The sequence below is a fragment of the Phaenicophaeus curvirostris genome, chromosome 4 (genome assembly GCF_032191515.1).
Source record: "Phaenicophaeus curvirostris isolate KB17595 chromosome 4, BPBGC_Pcur_1.0, whole genome shotgun sequence".
Taxonomy (NCBI): Eukaryota; Metazoa; Chordata; class Aves; order Cuculiformes; family Cuculidae; genus Phaenicophaeus; species Phaenicophaeus curvirostris.
Genome location: NC_091395.1, coordinates 78,423,339 through 78,448,772, shown reverse-complemented (window position 1 = coordinate 78,448,772; position 25,434 = coordinate 78,423,339). Strand labels below are relative to the sequence as shown.

At 59.5% G+C, this 25,434-nt stretch overlaps 1 protein-coding gene across 1 annotated transcript; it reads left to right on the top strand.

Annotated features, from left to right (window-relative positions):
- Positions 1-1,346: 1,346 nt before the first annotated feature.
- Positions 1,347-25,386, top strand: VAX2 (ventral anterior homeobox 2). Its single transcript, XM_069854942.1, has 4 exons — positions 1,347-1,405; positions 1,884-2,096; positions 8,535-8,722; positions 24,834-25,386. The coding sequence occupies exons 2-4, from the start codon at positions 1,886-1,888 to the stop codon at positions 25,311-25,313; spliced, it is 879 nt and encodes a 292-aa protein (XP_069711043.1). The 5' UTR covers positions 1,347-1,405; positions 1,884-1,885; the 3' UTR covers positions 25,314-25,386.
- The last annotated feature ends 48 nt before the right edge of the window (positions 25,387-25,434 follow it).

Below are 25,434 nucleotides of genomic sequence, written 5' to 3'. Positions count from 1 at the left end.
CGGGGGGAGAGCTCCAGGAGCACCGGGGGAAGAGGGACCGGAGCCCCCCGACCCCGTCCCCGAGCTGGGGGAGCCCCTCGCCCCGGTACCGGAGCCGGTGGGGGGGGACTGGAAAGGAGCAGGGAGGGAATTTCGGGGCATCCCCCGCCGCTGGATCCCCGGGAAGAGGTGGGAAAACTCCGGGAGCACCGTGGGAAGAGGGAATGGAGCCCCCCCGACCCTCACCGAGCTGGGGGAGCCGCTGGGGCCGCTACCGGGAGAGCTGGGGGAGCCCCTCGCCCCGGTCCCGGAGCCGCGGGGGGAGCGTCTGGAAAGGAGCAGAGGGGAATTTCAGAGCATCCCTCGCTTCTGGATCCCGGGGAGACGGTGGGAGAGCTCCGGGAGCGCCGGGGGAAGAGGGATCGGAGCCCCCCGACCCCCTCTCCGAGCTGGGGGAGCCCCTCGCCCCGGTACCGGAGCCGGGGAGGGGGGGCTGGAAAGGAGCAGGGGGGGTTTCGGGGCATCCCCTGCTCCTGGATCCCCGGGAAAAGGTGGGAGAGCTCCGGGAGAAGAGGGATCGAAGCCCCCCGACCCCCTCTCCGAGCTGGGGGAGCCCCTCGCCCCGGTACTGGAGCCGCGGGGGGAGCGGCTGGAAAGGAGCAGGGTGTGGAATTTCGGGGCATCCCTCGCTTCTAGATCCCCGGGAAGAGGTGGGAAAACTCCGGGAGCCCCGTGGGAAGAGGGATCAGAGCCCCCCGGAGGGATGCGGGCAGCTCCGGGAAGGAGAAGTGTGTGTGTGGAGGGGGAAAGAAGCGAGCCCCGTTTTTTTTTTTCTCCACATCCACCTTTTAATCCACATCCACCTGCTTATCCACATCCACCTGTCCCCAGAGCCAGCTTCCCCCGGTCCCGGGGCTACGAGGAGGGGGTCGTGTCCCCCCCCCCCCCCGGGAAGAGGCACCGGAGCCGCCCCCCATCCCCCCCCGGGGGCTCTTTGTTTACCAACCGGGATCAGGGACCGGGAGAGCGCAGGAAATTGCGTCTGTGGCCGGGCCGGTTCGTTTATAAACCGCTCCTCATTCCAACCACCGCCTCCTCCTGAGCGTTCCCGGCTCCGGTAGCGACCGGGGGATGCGCAGAGGAGCTCGGGGGAGGGTCCGGGGCTCCAGGAATCCCGGCCCCGTCGCCTTTCCCGGTCCCTCCCCCGGCTGCTTCCTCCGCTGCTCCCTCCTCTCGGCCTCCCTTTCACCTCCACCCCCCCAAACCCCCCCCCCAAAAAAAAAAAAAATCATCTCCACCCCTTCCCCCGAGCCCCAATCTCTTCTCCATCTCCCGGTGTTGATTCCCCCGTTCCCATCGTCCTTCCAGCCGGGATCGGGACCGGCGCTCCATGGAAGGGCAGCGCCTCAAGTTTGCCCCGAGCGAGGTGTGGAGCTGCGGTTGGGGGAGTTTTCTTATTTATTTTTATTTTTTTTAAATTTTTTTTTCCGTTTGGCAAAGGGGTGGGGGGATGCTCAGCCGCCTCTCAAAGTTTTTCACTCCTATTTCTCCCCCCTCCGCATCCTCTCGGGATGCTCCGGTGCCGGTTGAACGGGGAAAGGAGGGAGGGAGGGAAGAAAGGAAGGAAGAGGAGGGGGGGGTCACTTTAAATTCCAGCCCCCCCCCCCGCCTTCCAGAGGTGGGAAAAAGCCTCAGAGAGAGGCAGGAGAAGGACGGGGGCCCCGGCCATGGGGGTGAGATGGGGCGCTGAGCCCCCCGGGGCCGGGAAGGGGGGTGGGGGGGGGAAGATAAGGAGGGGCGGGGATGGGGAAGGGGGTCTGGGTCCGTCCCCCCCCCGCCACCTTTCTAGTCTTGCCTCCTCTGCCTCCCTCCTGATGTTTTTACTCCCTCGGCTGCGCCCGCAGGGATGAGCGATGGAGGCGCCGAGCCCGGGAGGAGCCCCGTGCTGCTCCCCGACCCCGCGGCCACCGGGAGGGACCGGGAGAAGCCGGAGACCACCAAGGACATCCCGGGAACGTCGGCTGCCAGCCCCGGTTCTTCCAAGGAGTGCGCCCCGGACACCCAGAGCCCCGCGGGGAGCGGAGAAGCCGATTATTGCCGCCGCATCCTGGTGCGAGGTACGGGAGGGCGATCCCGGGGCCGCGGAGCCCGCACCGGGGGCTCTTCCCACCGGTTCCCGGGGGTGGCGGGATGGGGAGCCTTCCCTCTGCTTCCTAGCATCGTTTCCAGCGCGTCCCTAGCCGCTCCTGGCTCCCCTTCCCGCACCGGGGTTGGGGGGAGCTCCGTTTCTCGCTCCCGGTGGCGTCGGGATGGACCCGCTCCCCGCTTCCCACCGGCTCCGAGCTCCCGGGATGGAGCGCTCGTCCCGCTCCCGGCCCCGGTTCCAGCTCATCCCCAGCCTCTCCCGGGGCTCCCGGCCCCGGTTCCAGCCGCTCCCGAGCTCCCGGCCCCGCTTCCAGCGCATCTCCAGCCGCTCCAGGGGCTCCCGGCCCCGGTTCCAGCCGCTCTCGGGCTCCTGGCCCCGCTTCCAGCGCATCCCCAGCCGCTCCGGGGGCTCCCGGCCCCGGTTCCAGCCGCTCCGGGGGCTCCCGGCCCCGGTTCCAGCTCATCCCCAGCCGCTCCAGGGGCTCCCGGCCCCGGTTCCAGCCTCTCCCGGGGCTCCCGGCGCCGCCACCTCCCCGGGCTCCTCTCGGTGCGACAGGGACCGAGTCCGTTCCCACGGGGTCCCCTCGTTCCAAGCTCCCGGTGGCAGCGGGATGGGGCCCGTTCCCTCTTCCCGGCGCCGCTTCCAGAGCATCCCCGGCTCCGCTCCGTGGGCCCGGGCTCCGCTTCCCACCCCGGGGCTCTTCCCACCGGCTCCTCCATCCTGGGAACGGGTGGCAGCGGGATGGGACACGCTCCCGGGGCTCCCGGCCCCGCTTCCAGCCGCTCCCCGAGCTCCCGGCCCCGTTCCCAGCGCATCCCCAGCCGCTCTGGGGCTCCCGGCCACGGTTCCAGCTCATCCTCAACCGCTCCCAGGGCTCCCAGTCCCGCTCCCAGCGCATCCCCAGCCGCTCCGGGGCTCCCGGCCCCGCTCCCCCAGCTTTTTCCCGGGATCAAGACCCGTTTTCAGCCGAGGGACCGGGCTCTGCGGGCCAAGGGACCCGCGGGGCAGTAGCCACCGGGCTACCGACCCCGGCGGGGGATGCGCAGGAGGCGGCGGGAGAGGGGGGAAAGCATCAGCTTGGCTTTAAAAGCGTTGTCGCAGCAGAAAAGCGTCACGGAGCGGCGGCGAGTTAGGGACTGTGGGTTTTCCCCCCCTTCTTCATGAAATTCCCGGCTCGGCCCGGGCCCCGGGAAGGGCAGGACCGGGAACCGGAGCATCGCGACCCGCCGGCCGCGCTCAGCCCCGGGATCAGCTCGGGATTGTGGCGAATCCCCCTAAAGTTCGGGAATGAGGCAGGTGCTGAGCGCTCCCAGGAGAGCGGAGGCACCGCTGCATCCCAGAGGATGCTCGGGGTCTGCATCCCGGGGTCTGCATCCCGGAGGATGCTCGGGGTCTGCATCCCAGGGTCTGCATCCCGGATGGTGCTTGGAGTCTGCATCATGGATGGTGCTCAGGGTCTCCATTCTTGGGGATGCTCAGGGCCTCCATCCCGGGTGGTGCTCGGGGCCTCCATCCCGGGTGGTGCTCGGGGCCTCCATCCCGGGTGATGCTCGGGGTCTTTATCCCAGATGATGCTCGGGGTCTCCATCCCGGATGATGCTCAGATTCTCCATCCCGCATGATGCTCGGGGTCTCCATTCTTGGGGATGCTCAGGGCCTCCATCCCGGGTGATGCTCGGGGTCTCCATCCCGGGTGATGCTCGGGGTCTCCATCCCGGATGATGCTCGGGGTCTCCATCCCGGAGGATGCTCGGGGTCTCCATCCCGGAGGATGCTCAGGGTCTCCATTCTTGGGGATGCTCGGAGTCTCCACCATGGGGAATACCCAACACCTCTCCACTCCATCGCCTGCGGAACCGGAGCCCGAGGAAGCTCCGGTGAGCAGGGCTGAGGCTTCTTGGCCTTTTCCCCCAGCTCCAAACCCAGTTCTTGAGAAGGGGACATGGGGAACGGAGAAGAACCCCCTATTCGGCTGTACCCTCCATCCCTCCTCACCACACAGGGGGTTCCCGCATGTTCCCCATCAGCTTGGACACCCTGGAGGTTATGAACATCCCCGGTTCCCACCGAATCCTCTTTCCCCGCTGTCGCGATAGGCACCTGTCACCGCCATCCTTTCTATCGCATCCCGAGGGAGCGGAAAGCGCTTGGGTTCCCGTGTTGGGGTCCAACTTGCGGTCTCGGTAGCTCCTCGGTGCTTGCCGAGGCCGAATCCGGTGGGGTCAAGCTGGGGTCAGGCCTCTCCAGCGCCCAATCCCGGTTCTACTGGGGCCGTCCCGGTGGGTCCAGGGCTGGGAACGGGGCTGGGGGCCGATGGTCCCCAACACCGGGGCAGGGTCCCCCCCTTCTACGGGCCCCGAGGACCCTGACCCGGCCGTGACCGCTCTCACCATCTTGCTGCAGCCGCCACCGCGCCGACAAAATGGTGGCGGGGAGAAACACGGCAAAGAGACGGGAACGGAGCCAGAACGGAGCGGGGGGGACGCGGAAGGGACCCCCGGTCCAGGGGACGATGGTGCCGCCACCTCCCAGCCCTCCCCTGGCTGGGGGTCCCGCTCGCAGGGTGGAGGTCGGTGCTGCAGAAGCATCTCTGGGTCAATTTTCCCGCAAGTTGTTGGGTTTGTAATATTTTATTTTTTTTTTTCAACACTATTTTTAATATATTTTTATGTATTTTGACTTATTTCTGGGCGCGGCGTGAGCTGGCAGCGGGTCCCGCTCTCCCCTTCCTTGCTCACCGTCTCCGCTCGTGTTTCCAGGCTCCGGTGGGTGATTCCAGCCGCGCTCCGTTATTTTTGGGGGTGCTCTCCAGCGAGGGCTGTGCCGCATCCCCACTCTTCCCTCTCCTTTTCATCAACTTCAGTGCAACCACAGCTCCCAGAGGAGCCGGTTGGGAAGCGCTGGGGTCCCCGAAACCTTTGGATGGTGGGGAGCGGAGTGGGGGGTTCCCCATCCCAGTTGCCTCCTTCCGCTCACCAGTATGGTCCGAGAACTGATGCGGGATGCATCCTGCGGCCACCATGATGCGACGGCTTTGCCTGTGGCCACCTGGCCACCCCCGTCCCATTGAGGCTGTGGGGTCGGTGGGAGCTGCTGGACACGGGGTGCAGGTAGGTGAGTCCTTAGCCGGGATTAGCGGGATTGGCTGGAGGAGCCGATTCCGCTGGAGCCCCAGGGGCTGATCCTGGAGCGTTCACCCCGGTCACCTCCCAGTGCTGGGTCCAGGGGGATACGGGGAGCCGTGAGGGGACCCTGATGCGTTTTGGGGTGCACTGAGAAGGGGCTCCTGTGTCCCAAGGCGTGTGCATCACCGTGGCCGCACCAGCCCCTGGCGTTTCGAGGGATGCGCGTGCGTGTTCAGGGCTGGGAAGGGTGGATGCGCCCCCCAAAAATGTGCAGAAACCACATAAATAGAGGGGTTGTGGTGTAATTCTGTGCGTCCAGGCCCATCCGTGTGTGCCGGACTCCTCGGCACGTGTCTGCGTGCAGGATGTGACCCTCCCACGCCTGCTGGGCTGCGGGTCAGAAAATCCTTATTCACCGACTCCTTATTCAGCGACTCGGCGCCCCAAAGCTGCTGCCTGTTCTCCTTCCCTCCTGCTCCCTGTCTGCGTCTGCCTGGTCGTATTTAGCTGCTAGGGAAGAGGAGAGGTTGATCTTGGCACCAGGTCTCGTCTGGATGGGATTTCACTCCTGGTCCTTGTCCTGGAGGCGCTGCCACCGGGTCCCCAGGAGCCCAGCCTGTCCCCAAGGGCTGTTGGAAAACCCTGGGCGACCCCAGCAAGACCTGGTGGGTGCTGGAGGTCTGGGATCCACCAGCTTGGGTGGGAGAAGGTGTTTCCTCTGGCAGGATGGGGTTGTGTCCTTCCCGGCACGGAGAAGGGCGGCTGTGGAACCCCAAAACCATCATAAATGGGGAAGGGGGGCAGCGTGGAATGGGGTTGCGAGGGGCTGGGGTGAAGGGCTTTGTTGAGTGGGCACCATGGGATGTTTCCACCTTCCCTCCGGAGCGGGGCTGAGCCCCCCGCCCCGCGCCCCAGCTGGGAAATAACAATAAATAATACCCGGACTAATGCCGGAGCGGCGAGGGCGGAGGGGCAGATCCCTGCAGCTGCGGCTGGAAAAGCTGGAGCGTCTCTGTTTGGTGCTTCTCACTCACAGCTCCGGCTGTTGTTGTGCTGGGGTGGTCGTGGTGTGGACGTGGGAGTGCGGACGTGGTCTGGGAATCATCGCTGGAAATGCTGTTTCCTTCGCAAAATGGTTTCCGGGCTGGAATCCTGATCCCACCAGAGATACCTCCAACCCCTTTCCTTTCCAACAGCCCCGTGCCCACCAGTAGGGTTTGGGGATATGGATCAGGCTCCGTATTCCTGGTCCTTCCCAAGCCCTCTGCATCCCTGGTGTAGAGATGTCCCAATCCCACTGGAGATACCTCCAATCCCTTTCTTTTTCAACAGCCCCATGCCCACCGGTGAGTTTTGGGGGTACAGATCAGGTTCCATAATCCTGATCTCCCTGGTTCTTCACAGTCCGTCTCCATCCCTGGTGGAGAGGTGTCCCGATCCCACTGGAGGTACCTCCAACCCACCTCCAACCCCTTTCCTTTCCAACAGCCCCGTGCCCACTGATGGAGCTTGGGGGTGTGGATCAGGCTCCATATTCCGGGTCTCCATGGTCCTTTGCAGTCCCTCTGCATCCCTGGTGTAGAGATGTCCTAATCCCACCAGAGATACCTCCAAATCCCTTCCTTCCTGACAGCCCCGTGCCCACCAGTGAGTTTTGGGGGTACGGATCAGGCCCCACATTCCTGGTCTCCCTGGTCCTTCCCAAGCCCTCTGCATCCCTGGTGGAGAGGTGTCCCAATCCCACTGGAGGTACCTCCAACCCACCTCCAATCCCTTTCCTTTCCAACAGCCCCGTGGTCACCGATGGGGCTTAGGGATGTGGATCAGAGCCCACATTCCTGGTCTCCATGGCCCTTCCCAAGCTCCTGGTGCCTTCTGCAGTGCCGGGATCCATCCTGGAGCGGGTTGGCCATGCCAGGATGGTTCCCTTGCCACGCACGTAACATAGTGGTGGGGAAAAAACATTGGGATTGGGGTCCTTCTCCCAAGTTGGTGCTTGCTCCTTGCTCCCACCATCCCCACGCCAGGTCCATTACCCCTTCCCAAGCTGCTCCTCACCGTTTTCCGCCTTCCCATCCCAGCAATTTCATAATCCTTTTGTCTCTGAGTCAGCCAGAAAGAGCGCAAGCAACTTAATTCCAGCCAGGGGACCTCGAATCCCATTGGGATGCGGAGCAAGCAGCCTGGAAAGTGGAGCCTGGAATCGGTGCTGCTTGCCTGGTGTGGCTCCTGCAGCTGGATTTAACCAGGAGATGCCGGGAGCTCATCCGACCCCGGCTGTCCATTAAGGAAAAGCAGCACGAGGGGTTTGGGATCGCGCAGGAACCTGGCAGGCAATTCCCAAAGCTCATTTTTAATACCCAGTGCCACATATGGCACATGGAATCCGTTGGGATACGTCCCAACCCATCAGGACACGTCCCAGCCCAGCTCCTCGCTGGGAGAGGCTTCTTGGCACCTCCAAGCTCCATGGATTTTCCTGGCAGAGCTCGGAAAGCGAAGCCGTGGCTGCTTCGGAGGGGCTGCAGGAGGGATCCGGCAGCGTGGAAGGGGCTGATGCGGGAAATAAACCCTCCCGCTTTTGTTTCCCCACGTCAAGCCGAGGCCGTGATTGTCCTGGCCTCGGAAAATCTGCTGCCGGGAGCAGCTTGGGATGCGCGGCACTTCCCAAACTCATCCTTTCATAGAGAAACACCCCGAAAGCCGCTGCTTTTTGAGGAAATATTCCTTCCGTGAGAGTAATTCTGGGAAGAAGGGAATTGCAGCAGAGATGAAATTTTCCCAGTGCTCCCAGGGAAGGAGGGAAACCCAAGATAAAATAGAATTGTAATTAAAAATCTGTTTAATTGGAGCTCGTCCTCGGTTCTGGCACCACTCTCTGCTTCTGGCTTTCAGAAATTATCATTTTGGTGATTAAACGCTCTGGGTTTTGGTTCCTATTTATTGCTTGGAGATAAAAATTCCCTATTTTTCCAAAGGCTTATTGCCATTCCAGGGAGGTTTAGAAGCTGGTGGTGTCTGGGGCCAGAGGGTTGACCCGAACTATGGGATGTTGCCTCTTTTAGCCCCAGCGTGGGGGATTTTCACAGCAGATCCTACGGGAAACTCCATCCTTTTCCCCCTCGATGGTGCAGCCGGTGTCGAATCCCACTTTTCCTCCTCTAGGAATGTCTATTTTACACCAGTTCCCCCAGTTGCTTTCCTACACAACCCATTTATTTATTTTTATTCCTCTTTGTGGGGATGTTTTCCTGATGCTCCTTCTCCCTGTTTCCCTCCCCTAGATGCCAAAGGGACGATCCGGGAGATCGTGCTTCCCAAGGGCCTGGACCTGGACCGACCCAAGCGGACGCGGACGTCCTTCACGGCGGAGCAGCTCTACCGCCTGGAGCTGGAGTTCCAGCGCTGCCAGTACGTGGTGGGCAGGGAGAGGACCGAGCTAGCGCGGCAGCTCAACCTTTCCGAGACCCAGGTAAGGGTTGTGGCCGTCACCCGTGGCATCGCGGCTTTGGGGACACACGGAGCAAGCAGGGAGCGGAGCTTGGGGTGGGTGAGAGATGGGGCTGAGCCGAGTCCGTGGGTCCCAAATCCGATCGGAAGGGCTCGGCGCTTGGTGGTGTTTGGTGATGAGCGTGTGGTGCACTCGCTCTCCTCCACCCCTTTCTCTAAGCGATGGGTTTAGGGTTATGGGGAGGTGAGAGGCAGCCCTGAGCGGGGTCCGTAGGGTGTTCCCCCTCAGAATTCCTCATCTCTGGCAAAGAGGGAAGAGAGAAGAGCAGGAGAGCATCCGTGGGGACCCCAGGTCCTTCCAGCAGCACCCGCAGCGCCGGGTGGGCGAGCGAGGTAGGGCGGCATCGTTGGGAGCTGTTTGCAACTTGGCTGCGTTGGAGCTGGATGGATCCTGCATGGATCCTGCATTCCCTGCTCTCCGTGGCTCCATTTTCCCGTTCGCAGAGGGACGAGGATGCCTCGTGGACTGGAGAACCCCGAGCTCCAGCACAGCCTGGGCATCTCTCCTCCATCTCCCCCTTCACACGCGGCCCCATCCAGAGCTTCGGGGAGGGTTTCTCCCAGTTTTCCAAGGTTTTCCGGGTGTGGAGGGAGCTGGGCTGCCCGGCAGAGATGGGAGAGGTCGTGCGTTGCTCTGGTGTTGATGGTTGCGAAGGGAAAAGCGCATCGGCTGGGGCTGCGCTGCTTGGGGATCCGGAATTTATGTGGAAATAGTCACGATAATTAAATTAACAAAGACCACAGTGCAAACCGGCGCAGCTGGGACCTGCCAAAATGACTCTGCCAGCTCCGTCTGCCCCTTCCCTGCCTGGTAAATGCGCCTTTGGAGACAGGGACGTGGTTTTATCGCTTCGGATAGGCGATAATTCCCATTTTTCCAAACCTTTTGTGGAGCAAACCCCTGCTGGCTCTCAGAACCAGCTTTTTCAGGCCCCCTCCGTGTGCCGACGGGGCTGGATTTGGGGAGCTCCTGTTTCTCCACGGTGCGGACCTGTGAGCTCTTGCCTATTTTGGTGGCAGAGCAGGTGATTTTGGTGAGGAGCAGGTTTATATCCGTGGGATACAAGGAGGTGCCGGCAGCTGGGAGCGACGCACCCCATGAGCTGGGTGCTGCATGGGGGTCCCTTTCCTGGGGTCTGGTCCCCATGGAGCTGTGAGGGCTTGGAGAAGGTTTTTGGCTCGCCAGCAGGCGCGGGAAGGGATGGGAAACGGTGCATCCATGGGAATCACGGAGCAAAAAGGGCTGTGCCGAGCAGGGTGCTGGTTGCCGCAGCCCGGGGCCAAGAGGGAGCCGCCTCTCCGTAGGGACCGAATCCGCTTATTTACCGCTTGCTTGGTGCCTCATTGCTTCCTTCCTCGCTCAGTGAGAAAATTCACACCCTGGAGGCCGCGGCTGTCTCTTCTCCTCTTTTCCCCTCCTTCCCACACCCTCTTTTGCAGATCTCTCTGCCTTTTTGAATCCGTTTCTGTGTTTTTCACAGCATTTCCATCCCTGCGGCAAACACCCGGCTGCACCTTCCTGGCTCCTCACACTGCTTCCCACCCCTCCCAAGCCACCACGATGCCCAGGGATGATATTCCCAGGCCTGGTGTCCAGCTTCCTCCCCTCCTCAGCGCGATGCAGGTTCCTTGGGACATCGTTTCAGGCTCTCTGCACACTCAGGCATCACCCCCTGCCCCGTGTCCTCGTTGTTTGTCACTGGGAGGTTGCCTCCAGCTGGGTGACCGCAGGGTTTTCCAAGACCTGGAGGGGTTCAGATGGCTCCACGCAGCGTCCTGGGCTGGTTGGGAGGTTTCCTTGGTCGCTGCAAGAGTTGCGTGACCACAGGGTTTTTCCAAGACCCTGTTTGATGGGAATGGTTGGACTCGATGATCCGGTGGGTCTCTTCCAACCTGGTGATTCTATGATTCTAGGATTCTATGGCTGGTCCACTCTGGTTGTGGCTTGGAGACAGAGCAGTGGCCACCGGCCACTCTTATCCCATTGAGCTCCTTTGTGACCACCAGCTCAAGCAGGGAAAATCCAACAATCAGGGTATTTCAGGTACTTTTGATGATTTCCCTCCCAGCGTTATCCAGGAGCAGCTCCTGTGTTCATGACTTAAAGGTTTTGTTGGTGGATTCCCAACCAGCAGCATTTTGCGCCTCTTTCTTGGTTGACCTTTGAGTCCTGCTGATGGTTGGGACTCTGGGACGGATCCTTCCCATCCCTTCAGTGAAGAATATCCTGGTTTTAGGGTTAGGAAGCCTCCCCTTGCCTGCTCCTCCTGGCTTTGTTCTCTGGAGGGACCCATGGGTGCCATGGGAGCCCACCACATCCCACCGCGGGATGGGAGAGGAAAGCAGGGGTTATGGAGGAAGGAGCCACCGAGGAGGGTGGGTTTTTTTTGTGCCTGTGAATGTTCCGAGGGGAAAGAATGATTCATCTCCACTCCTCTGTGAAGAGAGAGTGGTGCGAGCAGCGTGATGAGATAGGAAGAGACACGATGTCATCGCAGCTGGAGAGCTGCAGCCAAGCATCCCCGTAAGTGGGGCCGCTGATCAGGCTGCACCCCTGAGAAATCCTGCTGGAGAGAGAAGAAAAAAAATAAAAGAAGCCTCTTTTTAGCTCTTATTTCACTTGCCCGGCATCTGATCCTGGCTCGCGGCACTCTCGGAGAACGAGGCTGTTGCAGGGAAGCCAGAACGACCCCGTCTGTGGGGCTCAGCCTGGCCTGAAAGGATCTGGGAGCAGTTTCTGAGTGGGTGAGGATGAGGATGGTGCTTCCATCCAGCTCTCTCCAGCTCAGGGAATTCGCCTCCTCCCTCCAGGGAGCCCCGTACCTGTTCTGCCTCCCCAGGAGCTGCTCAGGCTCCAGCCTGATGCTGTGTGTGCTTTAGCTAATTAACCTATGGGCATAGTCTGTGTTACGGGAGTTTAATTAGCCAAGAGAGTTTCATTAATGCAACCTGGAGATGAGGATGTGCCAGCTCCCACATCCCAGGTTATCTCCAGCATCTCAGGTTATCTCCAGCATCCCAGGTGAGCTCCCACATTCCAGGTGAGCTCCCACATCCTAGGTTATCTCCAGCATCCCAGGTGAGCTCCTGCATGCCAGGTGGGTTCCCATGGCCCAGGTGAGCTCCCACATTCCAGGGGAGTTCCCACATCCCAGGTGAGCTCCCGCATCTCAGGTGAGCTCCCGCATCTCAGGTGGGATCCCACATCTCAGGTGAGATCCTGCATCTCAGGTGAGATCCTGCATCTCAGGTGAGCTCCCACGTCCCAGATGAACTTCCACATCCCAGGCGAGCTCCTACATCCTAGATGATCTCTCGCATCCCAGGTGGACACCTGCAGAGGGGCCACCCAAGCCCATCCTGGCACAACCCCTCCAGGACCTGTCCCCGTGCTCCTAGCAGAGTCACCCGTACCCGTATTTTCTCCAGGCGTCACATCCCCAGGTCTTAGGGGAAAAGTGCCTCTTCTTCGTGTCGTTATGGGATAGAAAACGCAAGGCCAAGAGGAGGCTGCGAGGCAGAAGGACCACGGGGGGATGGCGGAGGGAAGATAATTCCCTCAAATCCCCCGGCAGGAAGAGAGGGGATGGGCTGGCCCGGGGGATTTGCCAGGGCCAGGAGGCTTTGCTTTCGGGGTCAGGAGTTCAATGCCAGGCTCAGGTTTAGGTAACCGGGGGTCGACCCTCAGTCAAGTCGAACAAGGTCCCCATTGGGGCACCCAGGAGGTCAGGACATGGCTTCCTCCATCAGGGGTTCTCCACGGGCACCCAGCTCATCCTCTCCCAAAGGCAGGAGGTCTGGGGGACAAGGGTGTCATAGAATCACAGAATCACCAGGTTGGAAAAGACCCACCGGATCATGGAATCCAACCATTCCCATCAATCACTAACCCATGTCCCTCAGCACCTCGGCCACCCGGCCCTTAAACCCCTCCAGGGAAGGGGACTCAACCCCCTCCCTGGGCAGCCTCCGACAGGGACCAATCACCTTGCCAGGAAATATTTTTTCCTGCTGTCCAGCCTGACCCTCCCCTGGTGGAGCTTGAGGCCATTCCCTCTCGTCCTGTCCCCTGGCCCTTGGGAGAAGAGCCCAGCTCCCTCCTCTCCACAACCTCCTCTCAGGGAGTTGCAGAGAGCAATGAGGTCTCCCCTCAGCCTCCTCTTCTCCAGGATAAACACCCCCAGCTCTCTCAGCCGCTCCTCTTCTTCTCCAGCCCCCTCCCCAGCTTTGTTGCTCTTCTCTGCACTCGCTCCAGAGCCTCAACATCCTTCTTGTGGGGAGGGGCCCAGAACTGACCCCAGGATTCGAGGAGCGGTCTCCCCAGGGCCGAGGCCAGAGGGAGAAGAACCTCCCTGGTCCTGCTGGCCATGCTGTGTCTGATCCAAGCCAAGATGCCCTTGGCCTTCTTGGCCCCCTGGGCCCCTGCTGGCTCCTGTTCAACCAACACCCCCAGGTCCTTGTCCTCCAGCCAGGCTTCTCCTAGTCTGGAGCTGCTCAGGGTTGTTGTGCCCCAAGGGCAGGACCTGGCGTTTGGCTTCATTAAACCTCATGCCATCCTGGGAATGTCCTCCATGGACATGCTGGCAGCTCTTGGACCCACAGACCCCCTGGCAGGTGCTGGTGAGCTTTTGGGTTTCTCCGTTTGGAGATGGGTGGTAGGACACAGAGTAGGGAGAGGTCTTTGCGTAACAATTCCTGCCTGGGAAGTCCATGGGACCTCCATGGATTCACAGGATGGTTTGGGTTGGGAGGGACCTTTAAGGTCATTCAGTTCCAACTCAGTTTCCTAGTGTCCCAGCCTGGTAGATCTTCCTTGGGGCAATCCCCTGGGCCATTCTTGGTGGAGGCTGGGCTCCTCCAGCTCCATCATCCCAGTATGCTCCAAGCATCCTCCACACACCCCAACATGGTGCAAAACGTGGGAGGAAGGAACTGAGGTGGAGAAGGGGCAGGAAGGTCTGTTTATTGCCCGGCAATTAGGATGATGCCATTTAAAATTAATCACACCTCAAATCATTAACAACTATCAGTTTCTGCAGCAAGAGAAAGACAACCATGAAGCAGTGGTCGGTGCCAGCACAGGTTGTCCTCTCATGGGGAGAACCAAAGGGAAGATGTGGTCTAGAGAAGGTAGGAGGCATCTGGAGCTTGGTGATGGGAGCTGCAAGGCAGGTAGGACCATAATTCTCATCAGCTTGTGGCAAAGCAGCATGCGCCTCATCTTTGGGGTCTCTGCAGTCCTCAGGGTATGGGGAAGCTGGATTTCCAAAGCTTTGGAAAACCCTTTTCCAGACCATGCAGAAAATACAGGTGTCGTAGACAAGTACGGTCTTATCTGAGGAGGCATCCACCCATCTGCTTCTCCATCTGTCCATCTGCTCGTGCATCCATCCATCCGTCCATCTATCCATCCATTCATCCACCCATCTGCCCCTCCATCTGTCCGTCTGTCCGTCCGTCCATCCATCCATTCATAGAATCACGGAATCACTAGGTTGGAAAAGACCCACTGGATCATCGAGTCCAAACATTCCCATCAATCACTAACCCATGTCCCTCAGCACCTCGATTCCTTCCATTCCTCCCTCCCTCCTTCCTTCTACCCACCCATCCTGCTCTGCTGGATGCTCCTGGACCACTTCTGGTGGAGCTTTCCCTGGACATGCTGAAGGATTCTCTGTTTTCCCGGGCAAGATCCCTGCCAGAGTAGATATGAACCTCCAACCTGAGGGACCTGGGGTGCTCCAGAGCCACCCCCAGGGATGTGGGGACAGCAGGATGGGGAGGCAGCTGGCTGGGGGAAGCATCGTGGCCAACCACAGTAACCAGCATCCGGCTAAAACCTTGTACGCCGAGTCTGTTTGGAAGAAAGTTAGTGGGAGAGGAGGACCCATTGCTACCTTCAGGGCTTTCCACATCAGCCTGAGTGATGTCCCATCCCTGGAGATGTTCAAGGCCAGATGGGACAGAGCTTGGAGGAACCTGATCCAGTGGGAGGTGTCCCATGGCAAGGGGTTGGAACTGGATGGGCTTTGAAGTCCCTTCCAACCCAACTCACTTCATAATTAGATGATCCTGTATTTAACAATCCAGATGCTGAAGGTATCCAGCTCCCACTGGCTTGGAAGGGAGATGGATCCTGGGTCCCACGGCAGGAGGTGACCACCGGAGACACCCAGGGTCACCCTTGAAGCAGCTGAGCATCTCCAGTAGGTCCTGGGTCTCCTTCCCATATGCCAACCCGTGTCAGACCACGCGTGTGGAGTAAACCTGCTCACGTGGACCAGCTAATCCCATCTCCTCCCCGCAGCGCGGGCACGTGGTGGGGTTTACTCTGCGGCCGTGGGACATGGGCTGGTGGCAGTAAATCTGTGTGACACTCAGGTACCACCCAGAGGCAGGACCCGGCTGGCACAGTCCGGATGCTGCCCCCACCGGCCCCTCGCGCTCCTCCCAGATCCCCCTTTGTGGCATTTTTGCTTCCCGAAAGGCATCAGGGAGCTGGGAGAGTGGGTTTGGGTGATGAGAACTGGCGTCTTGGATAGACAACATTCCTAAAGAGAGGGAAGAAATGGCTTGGGAGCAGCCCTGAGGAGAAGGACTTGGTGCTAGGGGAGGAGAAGCTCAACAGGAGCCACCAACGTGCACTCGCAGCCCAGAAACCCCCCGTGTCCTGGGCTGCATCCAGAGCTGCGTGGCCACCAGGGCCAGGGAGGGGATCCTGCCCCTCTGCTCCGCTCTGGGAGACCCACCTGGAGTCCTGGGTTCAGCTCTGGAGTCCTCAGCACAGGGAGGATATGGAGCTGGTGGGGTGAGTCCAGAGGAGGCCACGGAGATGATGTGAGGGCTGGAGAACCTCCCATAGGAGGCTGAGAGAGTTGGGGTTGTTTATCCTGGAGAAGAGAAGGCTCCATGTAGACCTCAAAGCAGCTTCCAGTAGGGAAAGGGGCTCCAGGAGAGCTGGGGAGGGGCTCTGGATCAGGGAGGGCAGGGACAGGATAAGGGGAACAGTTTTGAGCTGCAAGAGGGGAGATGGAGATGAGATCTTGGGGAGAAATGTTCTCCTGGGAGGGTGGGGAGGCCCTGGGCCAGGTTGGATGGAGCAGTGGTGGCTGCCCCATCCCTGGAGGGGTTCAAGGCCAGGCTGGATGGGGCTTGGAGCAACCAGATCCAGTGGGAGGTGTCCCTGCCCACGGGAACTGGATGGGCTTTCAGGTCCCTTCCAGCTCAACCATTCTGTCATTCTATGTACTCAGCTTTCACTGGGAAAAATCGCTGATAGAAGGAAATGTGAGGCAATTAATTGTAATTTTTACCATTAATCATTCTCAATTTTAAAGCCAGGCCTGTTTGCCTTGTGGGAAATGGGAGGAAATGCCACGTCCATGTGGATGCTCTCCCTGGATCTTGGTGTTGTGGGAGGGAAGTTTCCCCCTTTGACAATCAACTGTTGGGTGACACCACCCCACGGCCTTGCTCTGCAGAAAATACTGGGAAAATCCCACTGGATATTAGGCTATCTCCTGATATCCTGATCCTCCTGGGTGTCTTCCCTATGGAGAACATGCCTGCTGGGCTGGCTGGTGCCGAGTGGTGTCTCCCATCCATCCCAGGTTGTGCTTTCTGGAAGCCAAATAACGAGGGAATCATCCGTCATCTCCAGACAGATTGGTTGTCTTGACCTGATTTTGGGATGGTGGGGATGCTCCTGCTGGGAATCCTCACTCTGGGACCACCAGGCTGGATGGAGGAGGACACCTTCCCCTCCAGCCAGTCCTGCGAGCACCATTTCTTCCAGCTCCTTCATATCATTTCCATTTGCAAAGGGTGCGGGAGCACCTGGGAGGATTTTCCGCTGCCGTGAAGTGGAAAATATCTGGAATTTTGGAGCCAAAACAGGCCAAGGGCTCGCTTCTGGCTGGAGGTTGGATGAGTTGAGAGGCATTGGGGATGCTCTTTAGGGATGGGCTCCTGGGATGGGCCAGAGCCTCTCTGTGCAGGGCTGGAGCAGAGGGTCCCCTCACCTCAAGAAGGATGTTGAGGCTCTGGGGTGAGTCTAGAGAAGAGCAACGAAGCTGGGGAGGGGGCTGGAGAAGAAGAGGAGCGGCTGAGAGAGCTGGGGGTGTTTATCCTGGAGAAGAGGAGGCTGAGGGGAGACCTCATTGCTCTCTGCAACTCCCTGAGAGGAGGTTGTGGAGAGGAGGGAGCTGGGCTCTTCTCCCAAGGGACAGGGGACAGGCCGAGAGGGAATGGCCTCAAGCTCCACCAGGGGAGGGTCAGGCTGGACAACAGGAATAAATTTTTCATGGAAAGGGTGATTGGTCCCTGTTGGAGGCTGCCCAGGGAGGGGGTTGAGTCCCCTTCCCTGGAGGGGTTTAAGGGCCGGGTGGACGAGGTGCTGAGGGACATGGGTTAGTGATTGATGGGAATGGTTGGACTCCATGATCCTGGGGGTCTTTTCCTGCCTGGTGATTCTATGATTCTATGGTTGGGGTGGGTGGCCCAGAGGAGAATCTGAGGGATGAATCCATCCCACTCGGTGCTCACGGAGAGGCAGACATGTCATGCAGCCACCGCGCTGTTATGAAACCTCTTGCCGAGGTGGCTTTGGGCAACGAGCCCACCAGCTTACGCAACGCCGGGGTCCAAACCTCCGTCTGCCCCGGCCACGCGGGCTCCGTTTGGGATGGAGGGAGGAAGAGGAGGAGGAGGAAGGGTTGTGGGGTGCTGCGGGGAGGCAGGATGGATCCCACCTTCCTCCGTGCCGCGGCGGCCATTAGCTGATGGCGGCGGGGAGCTAATCCTGGTGAAGAAAATGGCCTCGCTCGGCGGCTCCGAAGAGTTCCAGATGGGCTGCGCGCCAGAGGGGCGCGTGACGGTGCTGGGGTCAGCGCCAGGGCAGGGCAACCAAAATATAAACACCAGGAAAACCCATAACACAGCCCCCAGCCCCACCCGCGCCGGTGCCGCGTGCCGGGGCGATGGTCATGGGCGTCCCGCGGTTGGACAGGGATGGTCCCGGTTGGCCACCAAGGTGGAGAGGCCAAGGGGGTCGCGGTTTGGGAGGTGGGGTTGGAGGCCAGGGTGTGGGATGCTGGGATGTGGAATGCTGGTGTGAGGGATCCGGTGTGAGGGTTGTTGGTGTGAAGGATGCTGGTGTGAGGGATCCCGTGTGAGGGATCCAGTGTGAGGGATGTTTGTCTGAGAGATGCTGGTGTGAGGGATGCCAAATTCATGGATACCAGTGTGAGGGATTTTGGTGTGAGGGATGCTGGTGTGAGGGATGTTGGTGTGAGGGATGCTGGTGTGAGGGATGTTGGTGTGAGAGATGCTGGTGTGAGGGATGCCAAATTCATGGATACTGGTGTGAGGGATGCTGGTGTGAGGGATGCTGGTGTGAGAGATGCTGGTGTGAGAGATGCTGGTGTGAGGGATGCCAAATTCATGGATACTGGTGTGAGGGATGCTGGTGTGAGGGATGCTGGTGTGAGGGATGCTGGTGTGAGGGATGCCAAATTCATGGATACTGGTGTGAGGGATGCTGGTGTGAGGGGTGTTGGTGTGAGGGATGTTTATGTGAGGGATGCTGGTGTGAGGGATGCTGGTGTGTGCGAGTCAGTGTGAGGGATGTTGGTGTGTGCAATACTGGTGTGAGGGATCTAGTGTGTGGGATGCTGGTGTGATGGGATGTGGATGATGTGATGTGCGGGATGCCCATTTGAGGGATGCTGGTGTGCAGGATGTCAGTCAGAGGGACGCTGGTGTGAGGAATGTGGTGTGTGGGATGCCCATTTGAGGGATGCGATATGCGGGATGTGATGTGTAGGATGCCTGTTTGAGGGGTGCTGGTGTGAGGGATGCTGGTGTGAGGGATGCTGGTGTGTGGGATCTGGTGTGAGGGATACCTGTTTGAGGGATGCTGGTGTGCAGGATGTTTGTGTTCAGGATGCTGGTGTGAGGGATTCCAATGTGGTAGATGCTGGTGAAAGGGATGCCGGTGTGCGGGATGCCGGTGTGCGGGTTGTGCCTGCTGCTGGGATCATGGTTTTAGGGGCAGGCAGGATCCGCCCGTGGCTGTGAACCCCGATAGGCAGCACTGGGAACTCCCCTCTCGCACTGTCCAACCGTGATCTCTCCGGAATGACATCCCACTGCTGGCAGAAGGTGTCGGTTTAGCAGGTGGAGGAGAGAGGAGCTGCCTGGTTGCCCCAGCGTGGCCTCATCCTGCCCCGCTGAGGACCAGGAGTGCTTTGAGCAGCAGAGCAGGAGCCGTGCGAGGCACTTTCTGAATCCCTCAGGAGACCCTCTGGGTCACCAAGTGCCGTGGGGCAATGGGCTCCCAGCTTTCCATCCCTGGAGCGCGTGGGGAGCTCGGATGCTGCTGAGGGGGTCTCAGGATTAACTGCTTGGAAGGAGTTTGTTTTGTGGCTTGGAGGTGTTGGATGGAGCCCAGGGATGGGAGCAGCATCCCAGCTCCCGGTGCCGGTGGGGCAGGCTCAGCCGCCAGAGAAGGGATATGATTCTATGATTCTATGATTTTATGATTCAGCCTCTGCCACAGCCCAATCACCCTTTCCGTGAAATTTTTTTTCCTAATGTCCAGCCTAAGATGCTGGACATGTGGTACCTACCAGGACTGTGCCAACGTGCACCTCTCTGCCTTTCCTCCGAGCCACGAAGGGTGTCATCACCACTTCACAGGCTCCACCAGTTCACCCAGTAGCTTGGAGGAGGAAGAAAGTGGCCGCGTGAAGCCAACCTCACCAAAGTGGTGAGTGGGGAATGAAACTGGAGCTGCCCAGGGAGGGGGTTGAGTCCCCTTCCCTGGAGGGGTTTAAGGGACGGGTGGATGAGGTGCTGAGGGACATGGGTTAGTGATTGATGGGAATGGTTGGACTCGATGATCCAGTGGGTCTTTTCCAAACTGGTGATTCTATGATTCTATGAAAAGATGAGTAGAGCACTTGTGATGTGGAGGAGAAACTGTAGCGGAGGGGAGATTGTGGAAGATGCTGCTAAAAGGTGAAGGATCAAGGCTGGAGGGAAATTACTCATGGGCTTGTCAAGAACAGCATCTGGCTGTGTTTATTTGCCTCTCCAGTGATATGAACTTGGGGCTTAATCATAATGGAGGGTGAAAAGGACATGGATCTCCTAATTAATGACAAGCTGTGTATGAACTTTAGCCACAAAGGCAAACGTGATCCTGCTCATTGAATCTGTCACCAACGTGGATGGGGAAGTCTATGAGGCAGGAGGAAGCCTTGTTTAGCAGAGCACGTTCAGCTTAGGTCGTGGTGTTCAAGGGTGATGGGTGATGGAGAGGAAGCACGGAGGTGGGTCGAGGTCAGGAGAGCTCCCTGCAAGAGGATCCGACACAGAGCGATGTCCGGGAGGGCTCCAGAAAGCTTCTGCATCTTGGCTTGGATCAGACACGGCGTGGCCAGCAGGGCCAGGGAGGTTCTTCTCCCTCTGGACTCGGCCCTGGGGAGACCGCTCCTCGAATCCTGGGGTCAGTTCTGGGCCCCTCCCCACAAGAAGGATGTTGAGGCTCTGGAGCGAGTCCAGAGAAGAGCAACGAAGCTGGGGAGGGGGCTGGAGAAGAAGAGGAGCGGCTGAGAGAGCTGGGGGGGTTTATCCTGGAGAAGAGGAGGCTGAGGGGAGACCTCATTGCTCTCTGCAACTCCCTGAGAGGAGGTTGGGGAGAGGAGGGAGCTGGGCTCTTCTCCCAAGGGACAGGGGACAGGACGAGAGGGAATGGCCTCAAGCTCCACCAGGGGAGGGTCAGGCTGGACAGCAGGAAAAAATATTTCCTGGCAAGGGTGATTGGTCCCTGTCCGAGGCTGCCCAGGGAGGGGATTGAGTCCCCTTCCCTGGAGGGGTTTAAGGGACGGGTGGACGAGGTGCTGAGGGACATGGGTTAGTGATTGATGGGAATGGTTGGACTCGATGATCCTGGGGGTCTTTTTCAACCTGGTGATTCTATAATTCTATGAGAGCAGAGGATGTTCCAGTTGGGAAGGGGCTCAGTGCTGGGATGGTCTCCCATCTTGGTTCTGGGATAATCTCCTAGAAGCAGCTCTGGGAAGGAGAAACCCAGTGGTTCCTCTTTCCCCAAGGACCCTATTGCCTGTCTTCCCCAGCTGAACCCCACATTGGCGTGTGTCCCCTCCACCGTTCCTCCCTCCTGCTCTTCAGCATTTCCCCTTGTGTCCCCAGTGGGGTGGAACTGGGTTCCAGCACCAGAAACCCACACATATCGACATCTACTTTTATTTAAGTCAATCTATTTACTGGACTCGCCCATCTCTATTCCTATTAATTGTTGATATTTGGTGTCACGCCCAAACAGATCACTGCTACCCCAAGAAAGTTCCTCCCCAGGTGACCAGGAGCTCCCAGGAGAAGCAGGAGCAGAGAGGAAAAGCCAAAACATCCAGCAAAAATGAGCTCCCATGAGAAGATGGAGGTGGAGGGGGAACCTCCCGGAGGCCCTTTGCTTCTACTGAGATGTGCTTGTTTTTCACAACCTGTAGAAGACAACCAGAACGTAAGAGCTGGCTTTAAGGACACGAGGGCTGAGGAGCTTGTCGCTACTGGTGGCCAGTGGTGGAGAAGTAGAGAAACCAGTATGAGGGGTGTAAAGTGGTCCTCTCCGTGCCAGGTCTTTCCAGCACCTTAGGGAGCGCTCACCATGAGGAGGTACCCAGATCATCAGGTTTAATCTTGATGGATCTGTGTTCAAGGCCAGGGTGGAAGGGGCTTGAAGCAACCTGATCCAGTGGGATGTGTCCTGCTCAAGGCAGGGGGTTGGAACTGGATGGGCTTTGAGGTCCCTTCCAACCCAAACCATCCATAGTACCATGATGGGTCTGTTCTCCTGCAATTTTTATATGTCCCTTCTTCATCCCATTTGCGTTTCGGCGTCCAGGGTGCTTTGCGGCAGGGACTGACACCATCTGTGCCACCCAAAGAGACCCGTCCTCCTCCTTCTCTCTGGTTTCCAGCTGCTACCTGGTGACCACACCTGCTCCTGGTGTTAGGAACCCTCTTGGGGTGTTGTCCTTGCTTGCACCACCCTCCCCCTGCCTCTTCCCTTGGTCCTTCCTTCTGCAGGAGGTTCTGAGGTCTCTGCTCGCCCTTCTCTGGTGTGTGGTGATGGGGCTACTAGGTTAGCTCCAAAGTTGGTAAAAGACCAGGTAGAAGGAAATAAATTCATTACGATGAGGGTGGTGAAACACTGGCCCAGGTTGCTCCATCCCTGGGAATATTCATGGTCGGGTTGGATGAGGCTCTGAGCAATCTGATCTGGTTCCAGGTTGCTCATGGCATGAGGATCGGACTGGATGGGTTTTAAAGGTCCTTTCCCACCCAGACCATTCCGTGATTCTGAGATTGTATGTCCTGCAGCCTCCTCCCACCGTGCTAGAAGGTTCAGAGTGGTTTGCAATGCAGAGGCTGCCTCAGTTTCCCTTTGCTTTGACATCCCTTTGTGGGTCTCTGAGACCCAGCAGCATCTCAGGGTACCTGGAGATGATGCATTCAAACTGGGAAGGTGCATAAATTGAAGAGAGAGAGAGAGAGGAATCTGGTGGTGGCTTCCCAACCCTGGAGCCTCGATGGGCTTGGATGGGCGCTGGGATGAAGGAATCAGGGTTTGGGTTTGGTTTGTGGCAGCAAAGGCTCTGGAGCACCCTGGTTTGGGGAATGGAGATGGTCCTCAGCACAAGAGGATCCATCGCTTCCCTCGACCTCCATCCTCCCTGGCGCAGCGTGGTGACCCCAGGGCTGGGCTGCTGCACCCAGGGAGGTCCAGGAGATGCTGAGCTCGGTCTGTGGGTGGTGGAGCTGGTTGTAGGTGCCGGTTCACCCTCCCTGCCAAGGAGACGAGCAGCTCCTGGGCACATCAAGCCCATCCTCAAGGATCTGGCCATGTTTGAGGGGGGTTTTGTGAGATTTTGCTCTGGAGAGTTGGCTTTTTGAGGGATGCTTCGAGCAGGGAGCACTGGGGCTGGATGGAATCCCACCCCACCTTCGTTGGGGCATCAATAATGACAGAGGATGTGGGGCTGTAGAGCCCATTTTGGCCCCACCACCTGTGCGGGGAGGGGGGTTCTATGCTCCCCAGAATTTAGCAGCCCTGGGATGTCTCCACCGGAGAGGCTGATGGGCTGGAAGTTCCACGTTAGGTCATGGTACCCATCCCATTCACTGGCGTGGAGGGACCGATGGGGACAACGGGGAGGGGGCAGCAGCCCCGGGGACCTGGCTGGGATGTGGTTCCAGCAATCCCTGTAGAACTGAGGGATCTCGAGGTCTCTGTATGGGGCTGGGGTGTGCATGGGCTGGGAACGTCCTTGAGAGATTCCATGTGGGACCCTGTGGGTAGGACGTGGGGGTGGCCCGTGGGTCCAGGAGGTCCCTGTGGTCCTGATGTGCCACCAGCTCCTGCTGCTCCCCCTCGAGCATCTCCAGCCTCTGTGTGGTTTCACCCAGAAGGGGCCAGGGGGCTGGGATCTCCTCCACTCCCATGCTCCCTCAGCTCCATCGTGGCAGGGGACACACGAGGGCCACAACAATGTCCCATCCCAATGAGTTTCTGATGCCTTGGATGAGTTTGAAACCCTCTGGCCCTGGAGCAGATGGGGACGAGGTCTTTGCCGATGCGCTGGGGTTGACTCCCGGGGTCCCGGCCGGCGCCCGACTCATCCATTCCCATCCGCCATGCTCTAATCCGAGTGTCTTCCCATCCATCTCCTTCCCTCACCTCCATCTCCGTCCGCCTGTCTGTCCCTCACGCCTCTCTCTGTCTGTCTCTCTGCCTCTCCTGCCCCTCTGCTCTGCCAGGGAGGGATGGAAGGGGGTGGCTGCCCTGCTTAGGGGGTGCAGGGGGACATCCCACCCGCATCAGTCAGTTTTGGAGCAGAGGTAGCCCAGATCCTCAGCCCAGACTTGCTCCTCACTTTACCCAGGGGCTGGTTGGGTTGGGGGTGCCCCCAGCTGAGATCCAGGGCCACCAGAAGCCATCCTGTCCCCAGATGTGTTCCCAGATGTGTTCCCCTGCGCTGTAGCAAAGCCAGGGATCTCCAACCTGCGCCATCTCATGGCCCCGCGAGGGAAGGGTTTGTAGGAGGGGACGTAGACTTGGGTTTGAAGACCATGACAGAGGAGAATCCAGCACATCCCACAGCCCAGCATCCCCGGGAAAGCCAGCACAGCGCAGAGCTGGGTGGTGGTGGGGTGGCTCAGCTTGAGGCTCTCACCCTGAACTCCTATTCCCAGGCTCCCATCTCCAGGTTCCCATCCCCAGGCTTCCATCCCCAGGCTCCTTCCCTGAGCTCCCATCCCCAGGATCCCACCCCTGGGCTCCCAATGTCAGGATCCCATTCCTAATCTCCCAATCTCAGGATCCTATCCCTGGTCTCCCAATCTCAGGATCCCATCCCTGGTCTCCCAATCTCAGGATCCCATCCTTGAGCTCCCATCCCCGGTCTCCCAATCTCAGGATCCCATCCCTGAGCTCCCAATCTCAAGATCCCATCCTTGAGCTCCCATCCCTGGTCTCCCAATCTCAGGATCCTATCCCTGATCTCCCAATCTCAGGAACCCACCCCTGAGCTCCCATCCCTGGTCTCCCAATCTCAAGATCCCATCCTTGAGCTCCCATCCCTGGTCTCCCAATCTCAGGATCCTATCCCTGGTCTCCCAATCTCAGGAACCCACCCCTGAGCTCCCATCCCTGGTCTCCCAATCTCAAGATCCCACCCCTGAGCTCCCATCCCTGGTCTCCCAATCTCAGGATCCCATCCCTGAGCTCCCATCCCTGGGCTCCCATCCCTCTCCCTCCTGGCACCTGCAGGATTTTTCTCCTCCCTGGAAGCAGCAGGTGGGGAGCAGCTTCTCTGGTCCCTGCGGAGGGGAACGGATCTCGCTTGGGCGTTGGTTTTAATGCGTCTCTCCTATCTCTCACTCTCTCCTGGTTCTCGCCTCTCTTTCCCTGGATCCCCTGCGCTCTCGTTCCTTCCGTGCCTTTCTGTCCCCCCCTGTCCCCCTGCTCCCCCGCAACCCCCCAGGTCAAGGTCTGGTTCCAGAACCGACGCACCAAGCAGAAGAAGGACCAGAGCAGAGACTCTGAGAAACGTTCCACCACCACCTCCGAGTCCTTCGCCACCTGCAACATCCTCCGGCTGCTGGAGCAAGGCCGGCTCCTCTCCGTCCCGGCTCCCCCCAGCCTCCTCTCTCCCACTTCCAACCCCATCGCGGCTCCTACGGGCAATGGATCCGGCTTGGCCACCCCGGGAACCACCTCTCCGGGGCTCAGCGGTGGGAGCAGCCCACCGGGGCCCGGAGGAGCCTTCAGCCTCCAGGTTCCTTCTCTCGCCTCCTCTTCCTCGTCCTCCTCCTCCTCGCCCAGGCTGGGCTTTGGGGGGCCCCTCCTGGGCAGCCTCCACGACCTCCCGGGCGCCTACGGACTGGGCACGTCTGCGTTTGAGCCTTACACGCGGCTGGAAAGGAAAGACAATTCTCTACCCAGCAAGAAGCCGAGCCCTTAAATCAACCATGAGTGTCAAAAGGTCTCCCCCGACCCCCCCAAGTCCCCGTCCCCGCAGCCCCCACGTCCCCCCAGCCCCCCGCACCAGGGTTGGCTTTGGCTAGCGGGAGGTGGAAGATCGA

Excerpts from the sequence above, each read along its gene's own strand:
- VAX2 (XM_069854942.1), top strand. The coding sequence starts at position 1,886 with ATGAGCGATGGAGGCGCCGAGCCCGGGAGGAGCCCCGTGCTGCTCCCC. Across the intron at positions 2,097-8,534 it reads CCGCCGCATCCTGGTGCGAG|ATGCCAAAGGGACGATCCGG; the intron begins GTACGGGAGGGC and ends TCCCTCCCCTAG. Across the intron at positions 8,723-24,833 it reads TCAACCTTTCCGAGACCCAG|GTCAAGGTCTGGTTCCAGAA; the intron begins GTAAGGGTTGTG and ends GCAACCCCCCAG.